This window comes from Gallinula chloropus, assembly GCF_964237585.1.
Source record: "Gallinula chloropus genome assembly, chromosome: 15".
NCBI classification, from domain to species: Eukaryota; Metazoa; Chordata; class Aves; order Gruiformes; family Rallidae; genus Gallinula; species Gallinula chloropus.
The window spans coordinates 7,363,331-7,374,522 of record NC_140100.1 but is presented as its reverse complement, the minus strand read 5'-3'; the positions used below and the strand labels follow the sequence as shown (position 1 = coordinate 7,374,522).

Below are 11,192 nucleotides of genomic sequence, written 5' to 3'. Positions count from 1 at the left end.
TATTAGAGGCATATAACATTTTTCTCCTTGCAGGTTAAAAATGAATAAATATTTAAAAGACAGAGTTGGTCCTGGCAAAAATAAGCCTTGTTACAGGGAAGCTAATTCCTGTTTAAAGTTTGCTCAAATTTAAATTAGATTTTTCCCATCTGCAACTTTTCATTTGCTTCTTACCTCAATACTGCCTTCGTTACATAGCACTGAAATAGCCACATCATCTCCACTCTGAAGCCTGCACAAAGAGAGCCAAGAGACTGCTACATTAGGAAACTACACAAAAATACAGAGACAAACATCTGCAAGCTTCAGAGGGGAAGAAAGATTCCAGATTTTATCCAAATTAACATGAAAGGACAACAGAACAGGACTTTTTTTGAGCACGTTTCCCCTGGGATTACCAGCTGAAGTAAAGCGTTGCTTGTTTTGACATGCCATTACAGGCTCAAAGGGGATAAGAACTCCAGGGAATCTGCTGACTTATTTATGGGTACAAGCAGCCCTTCAAATTTTATTCTTGGATAAAATACTATGACAAAAATTGCACAGTAACCTATGTTTGAAAATTACCTAAAGGATAGCACTACAGTGTTGATATAAAGGTAGATCTTCAATTTGTCCTTGTACCCCACTGTAATAGAAAAGATCCGATATGTCTGTACACAAGAAAGGCACCTGATAGTTACACAGACTGAGAGCTAGGAAATTAATTAACAGTTCATATCAACATCATTCATAGACTCTTGCAATTTTACACACAAACCATTGCCAAATCGGGCAACTCCAACTTGACTGTACTCAGAATTACATGTGCATTACTACAGGCTAAAGATCCCATTAAGACAATTAAAGGCTAATTTTACAGCAAGACCTTGCTGTCCAAATACATCAGTGCAGCTGTAAAACCAGGATCTCTAGGGTGTTCAGTCTTCCTATAAGGTCAGCTGTTGGGAACTAAATCAAGCAGCTGCTCTACTACCAAAACCTTTGCTTAAGAGTTTAATCAGCTTTCAAATGTTTCACTATAGATAAAGCCCTGTCACACGACATTTTGAACCTCCACAACTACTGCCAGCTACAGGTGTGACCAGTGCTGAATTTCCACGCAGTACCTACATCTCACTTGAGCACTCGCTGTGTGGATACACCTCTAGCACAGGCTGCTTTACCAAGGAAATCAGTTTTCCCCATGATGTTTGCCCTTTACCAGTTTAATTTTACCAGTTTACTCTTCACACATAGTGCAAAATAACCCCTTCTCCGTATCAGCTTCCCATCCAATTTACTTAAACATGGCTTTCCTTATACTTTTAGACTTTTGCCTCAGGAGACTCATGCAAAACCTTCAGACAAAGGTGTGCATCCACCTTGCTAAATGAATTCCAGATCCTTGGCAAAGCTGAACACACACACAAGATCTGGTTATATTCTTAAGGGTTAAGAACATGACTTCCATTAGTGTTCTCCAATACAGTTACCAACCTTATTAAGATTAGTTTGATTGATTCAGCACCTCCAAACTACAAAAAAGAAAAGGCAGTTTGTTTGATTAGCGTCTCTGAAAACTGAGCATTTAAAACGTGTCTTCCATACATGGTTTATCAGAGATTTCTGTTTTCTAAGAAGGCAGAAGGTGGTTGTGTTATTCAGCATTCCAAACTAGGTACAGAACCTGCAACAGCCATGTTTCAGTAGTGTTTCTAGTCCAAATGATTCAGTAGCTAATATCAACATTTGACTCCTTCGGCCTATAGCTCCTCTGTTTGGACTGGCTAGTTTACTGCATTCCTGAGCCAAGTAATTAGCATGGGTCCTACACCTCATGCAAGGGCCATAAAGAAAGGATAACAAAAAAACTTTGATCTAACCCTCCAGCAAATGTTAACAGAACACGGGCTGTTCTCCTTCACTGCAACATAATATCCTTCAGATTCTCCTGAAGGATTGTGTCCTTCACGGCGTGAAACACAAAGCGGATGTTCTCAGTGTCTATGGCAGTGGTGAAGTGATGGAAGAGCGGCTTACTGCGGTTCCTCCTCTTCCTGTCAAAGCACTGCACCAGGTAACGCTGAACATCATCCAGCCTGTGAGGGTCGCCTTTGAAGTCCGAGAAATACTTCTTAATGCTGACAGTCTTTACCTTCTCTACAAGAAGGTCCATCTTGTTGAGGAATAGGATAATAGAAACATTGAAGAAAAGCTTGTTATTGACTATTGTCTCGAAGATGTTCATGGACTCCACAAGTCTGTTTGTGCGCCTGTCTTCCATGAGAACCTGATCGTATTCACTGGAGGAGACCATGAACAAAATTGAAGTTATTCCATCAAAGCACTGGAACCACTTTTGACGCTGAGATCTTTGTCCACCTACATCCACCATCTTGAAAGGTATTTTTTTAATAATGAAATCATGCTCTACTATCCCCTTGGTGGCTTTTCTAGCCAGCAAAATATCTTGTTTGCTGGGGAAATAATTCTGTAAAAGAAAGGAGAACAAGTGTCAAGAAAATTCTTAGAAAAAGGCTGATAATGCCAGAATATTGAAGCAATGAGGAGGAAAAAAAAACAAAAAGAGATTTTTTTTCTGTTATCATGTGAAGAACAATTACTCAACTTCAAAATAATAGGCTGTTGAGCATTTATTTTAAAACAGGAGTAAACCGCTACAGAAGATAGAGACATTGGGGAATAAGAATACAGGAGTAATACTCTTGTACACACTTTCATCTTTAAAGCCTCTTGCTTTCAGGATGAAATCTAGTTTTTTCATTATGAAATTCTAAGCCAGCATTACTGCCTTTTAGGAAGTGTTCAGTAAAGCAGATCAGCAAATCATCACTGATAGGATTTATTTTATTTTATATCTAGCTTTTCACAGTTCATCACTCCTGCAAAGGACATCTTCTTTCAGGTTCACAGGCTATGCAAGTACAGCAACAAGTTCTACTACAGGTTGTGGCCCAGTCCACTATGACAGAGATCTGTTCTTCTGAAACATGTCGCTTCATATTTAGGAAAAATCCCCTCTGTTCATCCTCCTCCAAGTCTTCTGACAGATGTTTTCATTACCCATTTTGAATCCTACAAGTGCTAGCAAATTTTTCATTCTGCTAAGCTTTCATTCTGCTACATAGCACCAGCCATTAGATAACAAAAACTGAATGAGATCCAGAGACTGCACAGAAGGACTGATAAAAGAAAATACATGCATAAAGACAACTTTCATAAACAATATTTGTTGTCTGTCAAAAGATTAAGCAAATAGAATCCCGGAATCTCCTGAGTTGGAAGGGACTCATAAGGATCGAGTCCAACTCTTGACTCCACACAGGGCCAGCCAAGTCAGAGCACAGGACTACTAAGCACATCGTCCAGAAGCTTCTTGACCTCAGCCCAGCTCAGTGCTGTAACCCCTTCCCTAGGGAGCCTGTTCCAGTGCCCAACCACCCTATCAGTACAGAATCTCTTCCTAATATCCTTAAGCTTCAGTTCAGCTTCAGTTTCATACAGCTGGAGTTTGCTATTTCTAAAGAACACTGTATTCAATTAATGTATTATTATTTAAAAACCTACACAATAACCCAAAAAGCATTAATCATAGCACACCCAGGCTATGTTTGGGTCAAAAAGACAAGGTAAGTCTTACCAGCTGACCGATCCGATCCAGGTTATCCAAGAAGTATTTCACAGATTCACCCTGTGGAAAAGGAAAGAGATGGGAATTAAGCTTGTTTCTAGTGTAGCTAATCCAATGGAGCTACAGCACTTTCCAACATGCACAAAGGTCTAAGAGCAATAGCACAACTGGAAGCTTGGACAACATCCTTCAGGAGCTGAGGTATTACATAGCTTAGTTGACAAATTGCTAATAAATGAAGCTGCCATAACATAATGCTGATGTGAGGGTATTGCAGTAGTTCTTCTTAAACCAATTCTCTATCACTTCTAGAAAAAACAAAGATGAGTAGGGCTCTGAATAAATGCTCAAATCTATCCAGCAAATCTTTACAATGGAAAAGGAGTGTTATTCAAGTCAGCTCTTAGGGTTTTTTCTCCTTGTATAATGAATGCAGTTAACTGACACTGGGTGGGAGTAAAAACGAAACATGTTTATCAGAAGCTGATGTATTTTGTTTAAAATTCATAACAGTGAACAAAAGCATATCCTAGACTGGCTGGCATATCTAAGAAAAGTGAAAGATTTAAGTCACCCACAATTTGTGATAATTCAAACTAGATTTGCTTGTCGAAAATGAAAGGAACATTCTGAAGGAGTTTCTCTTCCACAGATAGTTTCCTTTTTAAGCTTGAGGATTTTAATAATAGATTTGCTGATCTTGGCGTAACTGCTAAAGAGTTTTGTAGGAGAAGAACATAAGCAATGTTTATAAAGAAAATGTATTGTGTGAAAATGTGAAGTGGTTCTGGTAGGTGGGGTTTTAAAAATTATTTTAATACAAGCTTGCCTATGCATCTCACAAATTAAGTGTCATTCTGCATTAGCAGATACAATAAGCCCTGCACATACTTTTTATAAGTAATAAAATTGTTTCCACATAAATGCAGACTTTACTTCTGGAGTGAAGCTGTCTTTGGCAGAAGCCCACCCTCCTTCAAGCACTTCCCTTTCATTTCTGCAGTTGAAGATAACATTCTTCATTGTTTAGGACACGTGTCTTGCAGTTGTAGCCATGTCACAAGAACCATAAAGTGGAGAATCCTGCTACCTTTTAGTATTTTAGGCAGCCAAACATGTTCTCTCTCTCTTGCAGATCAGGGCTGTGTCACTAATGATCAAACTGACAGCAGGTACCCTCACCAAATCGCTGATCTGGAGAATGTTCTCATTCTGAACATCATCTCAGACTCCAACAGCAGTATGAATTCTTAAACCATACATTATCCTCCATATCACAGGCTCAAGACAGCAGAATAAAATTACTCCCCTCCAGTACAACTGTAAAGAGACGCTGCCACAACAGCTCCTTTTGAAGAACCAGGCTGGAGATCAGAGGATTCAGCGTACTGCACAAGTACATAGTTTCAGCCTAAGGCACAGACAAAAAGGAGCTGTAACTTATTATCTCCTAACATTTAGAACTGGAAATGTCTTTTCATAAAGGAGAGACCACATGCATATTTGCAAAAAGCTACCCTGTATCACAACAGATTTACAGCTGATCACTAACAGAAAAGATGACTTTTGGGGAGAGAAGTTTCCAAAGAACAATTGCTCCAAGAGCTTCCTTACAATCATGAATTTTCATAAGGTGAAAGTAATTTCCTGTATTTTTTGGCACTCTGCTGGATCAGAAGAGATCTCACAGACCTCATGAATAAGAGAAAAGGTCTTCCTGTACAGCATTAGTCATACTTAGGCGATGGTAGAGCCCAAAAAACGAAAAGGTCACTGAAGCTACAAAGAAACCCTTCTCTATCTATTATGCTTTCTCCTACACAATGCCTTTAGATGTGCAGCAAGACTGCAAACAGGCAGGCTCGGATACAGCTTCTCCCTATTTTCTACCCAGTTGCTTTAAGAGTCCTTGCCTTGTCCATATAACCTCCCACGCCGAGAACAGGAAACAGCTGTATGCCTGTAAACTGCTGGGACACACAAGCAAGTTTACCTGATTTACAGCTTCTGCCTCCCCTATTTCCTGCCCCACACAATCAGTTTAACATTTTGTGCATTTATAGCGAAGGTAAGAAAACAATCTTAATAATAAAAAAAAGAAGATATGTTTATTTCTGCAGTGACTTTGGGAATCTAGACTGCTCTGGTTTCTTATACAGCTCTTTGTAACATTGTAATTAATCCAAATAAGTCTGGGAAACTTTAATTAGTAATTGCAAGACACTGGGATAGCTGGGTAACCAGGTCAGGTTGGTGGAACAGGTGTGAACACCATATGCATGGTTTGACAGATCTGAAGATGTCTGAAAAGTCTCTTCTAGCACAGAATTCAAAATATCTGTTTCCAGCCAAAACAACAAATCCCTCACAAACTTCAAAGGGTTTGGAGTTAAGAAAAAAACGCAAAACATTAACACACACAAACCTGAAGGGAAGAAAAAACCCTACCACACATACACAATCATAAACCCACTCCACACACTCAAAATCCCCTCCTTTGAAGGCCATTCCCCAATTCAGTCCGATGCTACAGCCAATGCAAGTGTCTGTTCAGACCCTGCTCCAAAGAGTAACCTTGCTCTACATCTCAGTCTGGTTCCCAGAGAAGTCGGTTCCTTCTGAGAAGCAAAGAGGAGTATTTCAATTCATTGAGCAGGCAGCATGGAACAACTGCAGATGGCACTGACTGACTTGATTAATAACTTGTAATGCATTTGAACAAGGAAAATATGGAAACTCCAGGTGTTAGGACTGTTTTGTATTAGTATGTTTAATCAGAACAATTAACTGAACATTCATTCAGCTTTTAATTTTTTCCTTGTCATCCAGGGAAAATACAGAGCAATATTAATTAGAGATCTACTTAGCTTTATACCAAGCTGCACTTGAATGCAATTTTGAGTTCCATCAATAAATTACTATTTATGCAAAGCTATCTTGTGCTTTGGATATTACACACACACAAACACACAGGTATATAAAAATAAAACACACAGAATTTCTGAGTTTAGGTAGGGTTTCCCTTCAAGGCAAATAACTATCAAAACAAAAGGGTATCAGCTGCCCCTCATGCTGAGCTATGTTTTTCTCTTGAAGACACTGACCATAAAAAAAGCTGGTTTTGCTTTTTCAGTGCTGATTCTTAGTATTTCTCCAAACTCATCTAGCCTTTCCAGGCCATTCAAGAGCTGACTTGAGCACCTCAGAAGCTCTCTTTTTCCAGGTCTTGGCCAGTTTTTTCTGGTTCACTAACATGGCTTGTTACCAAAGCAGCAGCAAGTATTTGCAATTGATTCATCAGATACCAAAATATCTTATGTACCCCTTTCCCCTCTGTTCTCCTCAATCATAAATCAAGACATCAAAACGCTGCCTCCCATCCATACGTTGTATTTTCCAGAACAGCAGCGGGGGAGGGAAGAGTGACCTCTGAGTTATGAATTTTTCATAATTCAGTTAATCCTTTTTAGTACACCAGAGCATAGTAGAGACCAATACTCTTTCTTAACTTCTTGCTCACCACACAAATGTTACCACAAATGCTGGGATGATTCATTCTCTCACTGCTAATCTCTTCTCCCTCTGCAATACATATCCTCTGAGTAACAGTTTTGCCAACTGGGACCAAGTGAAGGAATAAGGGATGCTGTTCCCATTGTTCAGTAGGATGAGTCACTGCACATCTGGGAAATGGGGGATCAAGAAACACAAACAGAAGGACTAAAATGAGCCCACAAGTTCGACAATACAGCATCCCTATTGGATTTTTTTAAAACTTTTTTTTTTTAACTGCCTTATCTGTAGTATAAAGTTTGGTGAAGCCAGAGAAAATACTACAATTTGCTTAAATCTGACTGGGGAAGGAGAAAGGGAGAACAGATAAAATGTATATACATATTCCTTCCTGAAATAGTGCTCTAAAACTCTTCTTTTATACGCTGATTATTTTGAATACAGCACTCTCAAGGGGCAAAAGCAGCAAAATTATGAAAAAGTTTTTATTCTGTATATTCATGTATTCTATGAATGTCATCTTAAAATTAGCTCCAAATAAATCACTATGGAAATAGCTAGTTGAATTTAACATCTCTGTCCCTTCAGGGTAGGTTCATGGCACGTAAGAAATCTCCCCACAGAAATATTATAACTGATCTGCATCACTTCCTTTGCCATCGATTGCCTCAGCACAACAAGCAAGCAGAACACACTTGGGCAGAGTTCCCAAGCAGCATTCATTTCATGAAAATAAGTGCACAATAGATTGTATGTAGATTGCTTTAAATTACCCATTGAAACTCAGCAATAAGCAATGTTCTGCAAGGTTAACATTTATCAACTTGTCACTTTAACCTTCAGCAGTTACTCAAAGTGACAGTTGGTCAGATCAGAAATGATAGTCAAACATCCCATTGTCCAGTTTCCTAAAATACAGGCGCATTTCAAACTTGTCCGGAAGGAAAAGAACTCCCCACTCTGAACTGAAAGACTTGAAAGGGGATTCTCTGTTCCAAATTGGCTTTTTTCCTTTCCTTGTCCTAAGGCTTTTTGGACATAATATTAATTTGGCCCTTTGTGATCAGTCTAACTGCTAAATTTAGAGCACACGATTTAAGGTAGACCTGTCAGTCTTTGCTTGTTTCAGATAAATTAAACCACACAGGAAGGAAATGTTATACTTCAAGGAAGCAAATAATACAGATCTAACAAGGCTCCCACAAATACAGCAAAACACAGGGAGAAACGGACACTGTAGCTACCTACCTACCACACACTGCAGCTGAATCCACAAGGTGAAAGCAAGAGTGATCTGAATAGAACAGTGGTGTTGGTATCACACTCTCCATTCTGGAGTTGTAAAACATTCAGCAGCAAGGCAGAAAAACAGGAAATCCAGGAGAGCCCAGAAAGAAGACTGGAAATCTCTCTGCCTTTAATCTCTCACCTCTCAGATACATGAGTGAGATGCACTTCAGGCACTGGCACATATAGAGGCCAGTTTTGGGTGCAGATACAAGGCACTGTTGGCATTAAGATTGCCAGACCCACATACCGACAATGCAATTTGAATGCTAATCAGCAAGAGAAATCTTGTGCCAAGACCTTGTTTTTTTCCAAGTTTCCTGGGGTGTTGATCACCTGTTGATTGCAAATCAATTTCAGATGTTTTATAAAAGAAAGACAGCCAAAGCAGAGGCCTGAGGAAAGAGCAAGGTTATGAGCACAGAAGTAGGACAAAATAAGCAGGAGACTAGCATTTGACAACATTGGAGATGTTAGGTCAGACAAGTTTTGGGGTACTGAGATCTGAACCCAAAACTTCACCAGCAAAGAGAGACACAGGAAACACTTTTCTTAGTGAGACCTACTGGACACAAGCAACCATAAGACATATATATCCTTCAAAAGTGAGCATGCAGACATGGCTCCAGTTTCCACACCTCGGCTTTGTCCAAGAACAACAGTAGGTCTTTACAAAACCCAAAGACCCAGGGTTAAAATTATCTGACAATTTCCCCTCCCCAAACCAGCAGCCTCTTCCAAGAATTACTTCTAAGTCTGCACTTCTATTCAGCCTTACTGGTAACAGGGCATAGATTTGCTATAGCCAAAAGTGTGTTCTCCTCTCCGAGACAGCTGATGAATTAAGTATTATTTTTCAGGGAGATAAGCAAGTCTGTGCTTGCTAAGAATTTGCTCAGAAGGATGCTGAAGTAGCCTAAATTGCCCTGAAATGCTGTTGCCCATGCTACACCAAAATTCTGTTCCACAGATATTCTACATCTCGTCTGGGCACTGAAACTTATTGACACAAGACAAACGTTAATTTTTCATTCAATCATCAGTTCCATGGCAGAGACTAAACCACTTCTTATTTAAGCCATACAGAATTCTAACTACTAAAAATCTCTACTGCTATTTAACTTCCTCCTTAACAACAGTCTGAGCTACTGGCTCCCATCCAGTGACTTCAGTGCTTATCCAAGTTGCTGCTATCTGTACCCTACAAACATACCAACTCCAAAAAGAACCTTTTGGTTCCAAGCTTCTTATATAAACTTCTTCTTTCTTCTGCCTTGTCATACAGTGTAGGTATTTAAGTGTTAAAACTCTGAAAATATGCTAAAAAAGAATCATTATTTGTCAGCTCCATACGAACAGGGAATGCAGAAATCTGTTTGTCCAAGTCAGGATGACTTTCTATAAACTCATCCTGCTTTGAAACATGACACACTGGCCTAACTGTATGCTTTACAGCATGTGGATAAGAAAAAGGGTATGAAAAACCTGCTTTACTTTTAGCCTAAAAATTCTAGGCTCATCTGAGTTCCAACATGAGTAATACAAATTGTAGATCCCTGTGACTGAATGAAATTCTAGCCTTACAGCTAAGAAACACTCCTAACAGGAGCAGAGGTCTTGTGGCAAAGGCCAGCTCCTACATACATTAACGTTTCCCAGCAATTAAATACAGCAAGTCTTCCTGAAAGTGCTGTAAGGAGAAAAAAAACACCACACATTTCCCCTGAAATTTTAGGTGTTTCTACATCAACAGGATGTAGAGGAGATAAATTACTCTCAATACTATGTTAACAATTCTGTCCATTTGTCTCAAATATGCACGCTAGCAGCACTGCCTCAAGGAGGAAAGGAATGTTCTTTTAACAGAGGAAGGCAGGCTCATCCTACACTATAAGTTTCAAGAAACATTAACACAAATCCCTATTGTTTTGATTTTACTCCTACTTACTGTCTCTTCATCACTGCTATTCCTGCTTCACAGATTTGCAAGGAGTGGAAGAAAAGCAGGTGCAAACAGCAGAGAAAACAGAAAACTGGCCACCCACAAAACAAAGACACGCTGTGCAATACAAAAGGGTTAAGTTAGTGCTTTTTCTTTTTTTTAATTCCAGAGAAATCCTTACCCAGCCTCACATTTTGGTTACACTGATTTCACATTTCCTTGCTTTCACTGACTAGCAGCTAGCAAGATTCAAGGAGTAGATGGAAGGAAATATCTACCCGATTTTTGTGTAAGAAACACAATTATTTTTAAACAATAAAAGTTTGATTACTGTATCCAACATCAGCAGTGTGCCCAAGCTTGCTAACTCAGCCTGGCATGAGTGGACGACAGATCTAGTCATAAGCATCCCATGAAAGGATTCCTTCCTGTTTCCCTGCCAACTGTCTAAGCTAATAAATACATTGTCCCAAATTGCTGCCAGAACCCTTTCATCTCACACACCGGAGGTTCTCTGTGAAGTTGAACTAACACACACCAGCTCAACTTCTCATTCCAAGCACAGGCTGCTAAAATGCAAAAGAGAAGGCGCCTGAAAGCAGCAATCTTGCCACAGTTAAAAGAAAGTCCTGAGCTGTAAATGGAAGGATGAATCCAAGATACTCGCCAATCCCTAGCAAATTAGCCCATTTATTCTCAGGGGGGGCAACTGCCATGCAAAAATGGTCATTTCCAATTAACACATCAGTATTTAGAAGCAACTGGGTATTTCCACAAATCTCAGCAATACACAATCACAGAATCCTAGAATCTCCT

At 39.4% G+C, this 11,192-nt stretch overlaps 1 protein-coding gene across 2 annotated transcripts in view; it reads right to left on the bottom strand.

Moving 5' to 3' along the window:
* Positions 1-1,741: 1,741 nt before the first annotated feature.
* Positions 1,742-11,192, bottom strand: part of GNA12 (G protein subunit alpha 12) — a gene marked incomplete at its 5' end in the record, with an annotated part of 39,944 nt that continues 30,493 nt past the window's right edge. Inside the window, 2 exons of one of the 2 annotated variants that reach the window (XM_084271194.1) lie at positions 1,742-2,473; positions 3,644-3,694. In XM_084271194.1, the coding sequence (XP_084127320.1) occupies positions 1,904-2,473; positions 3,644-3,694 (621 nt within the window). In that variant the 3' untranslated portion in view covers positions 1,742-1,903. The remainder of the gene's footprint in view (positions 2,474-3,643; positions 3,695-11,192) is intronic. The other variant, XM_084271195.1, reaches the window with a different exon arrangement.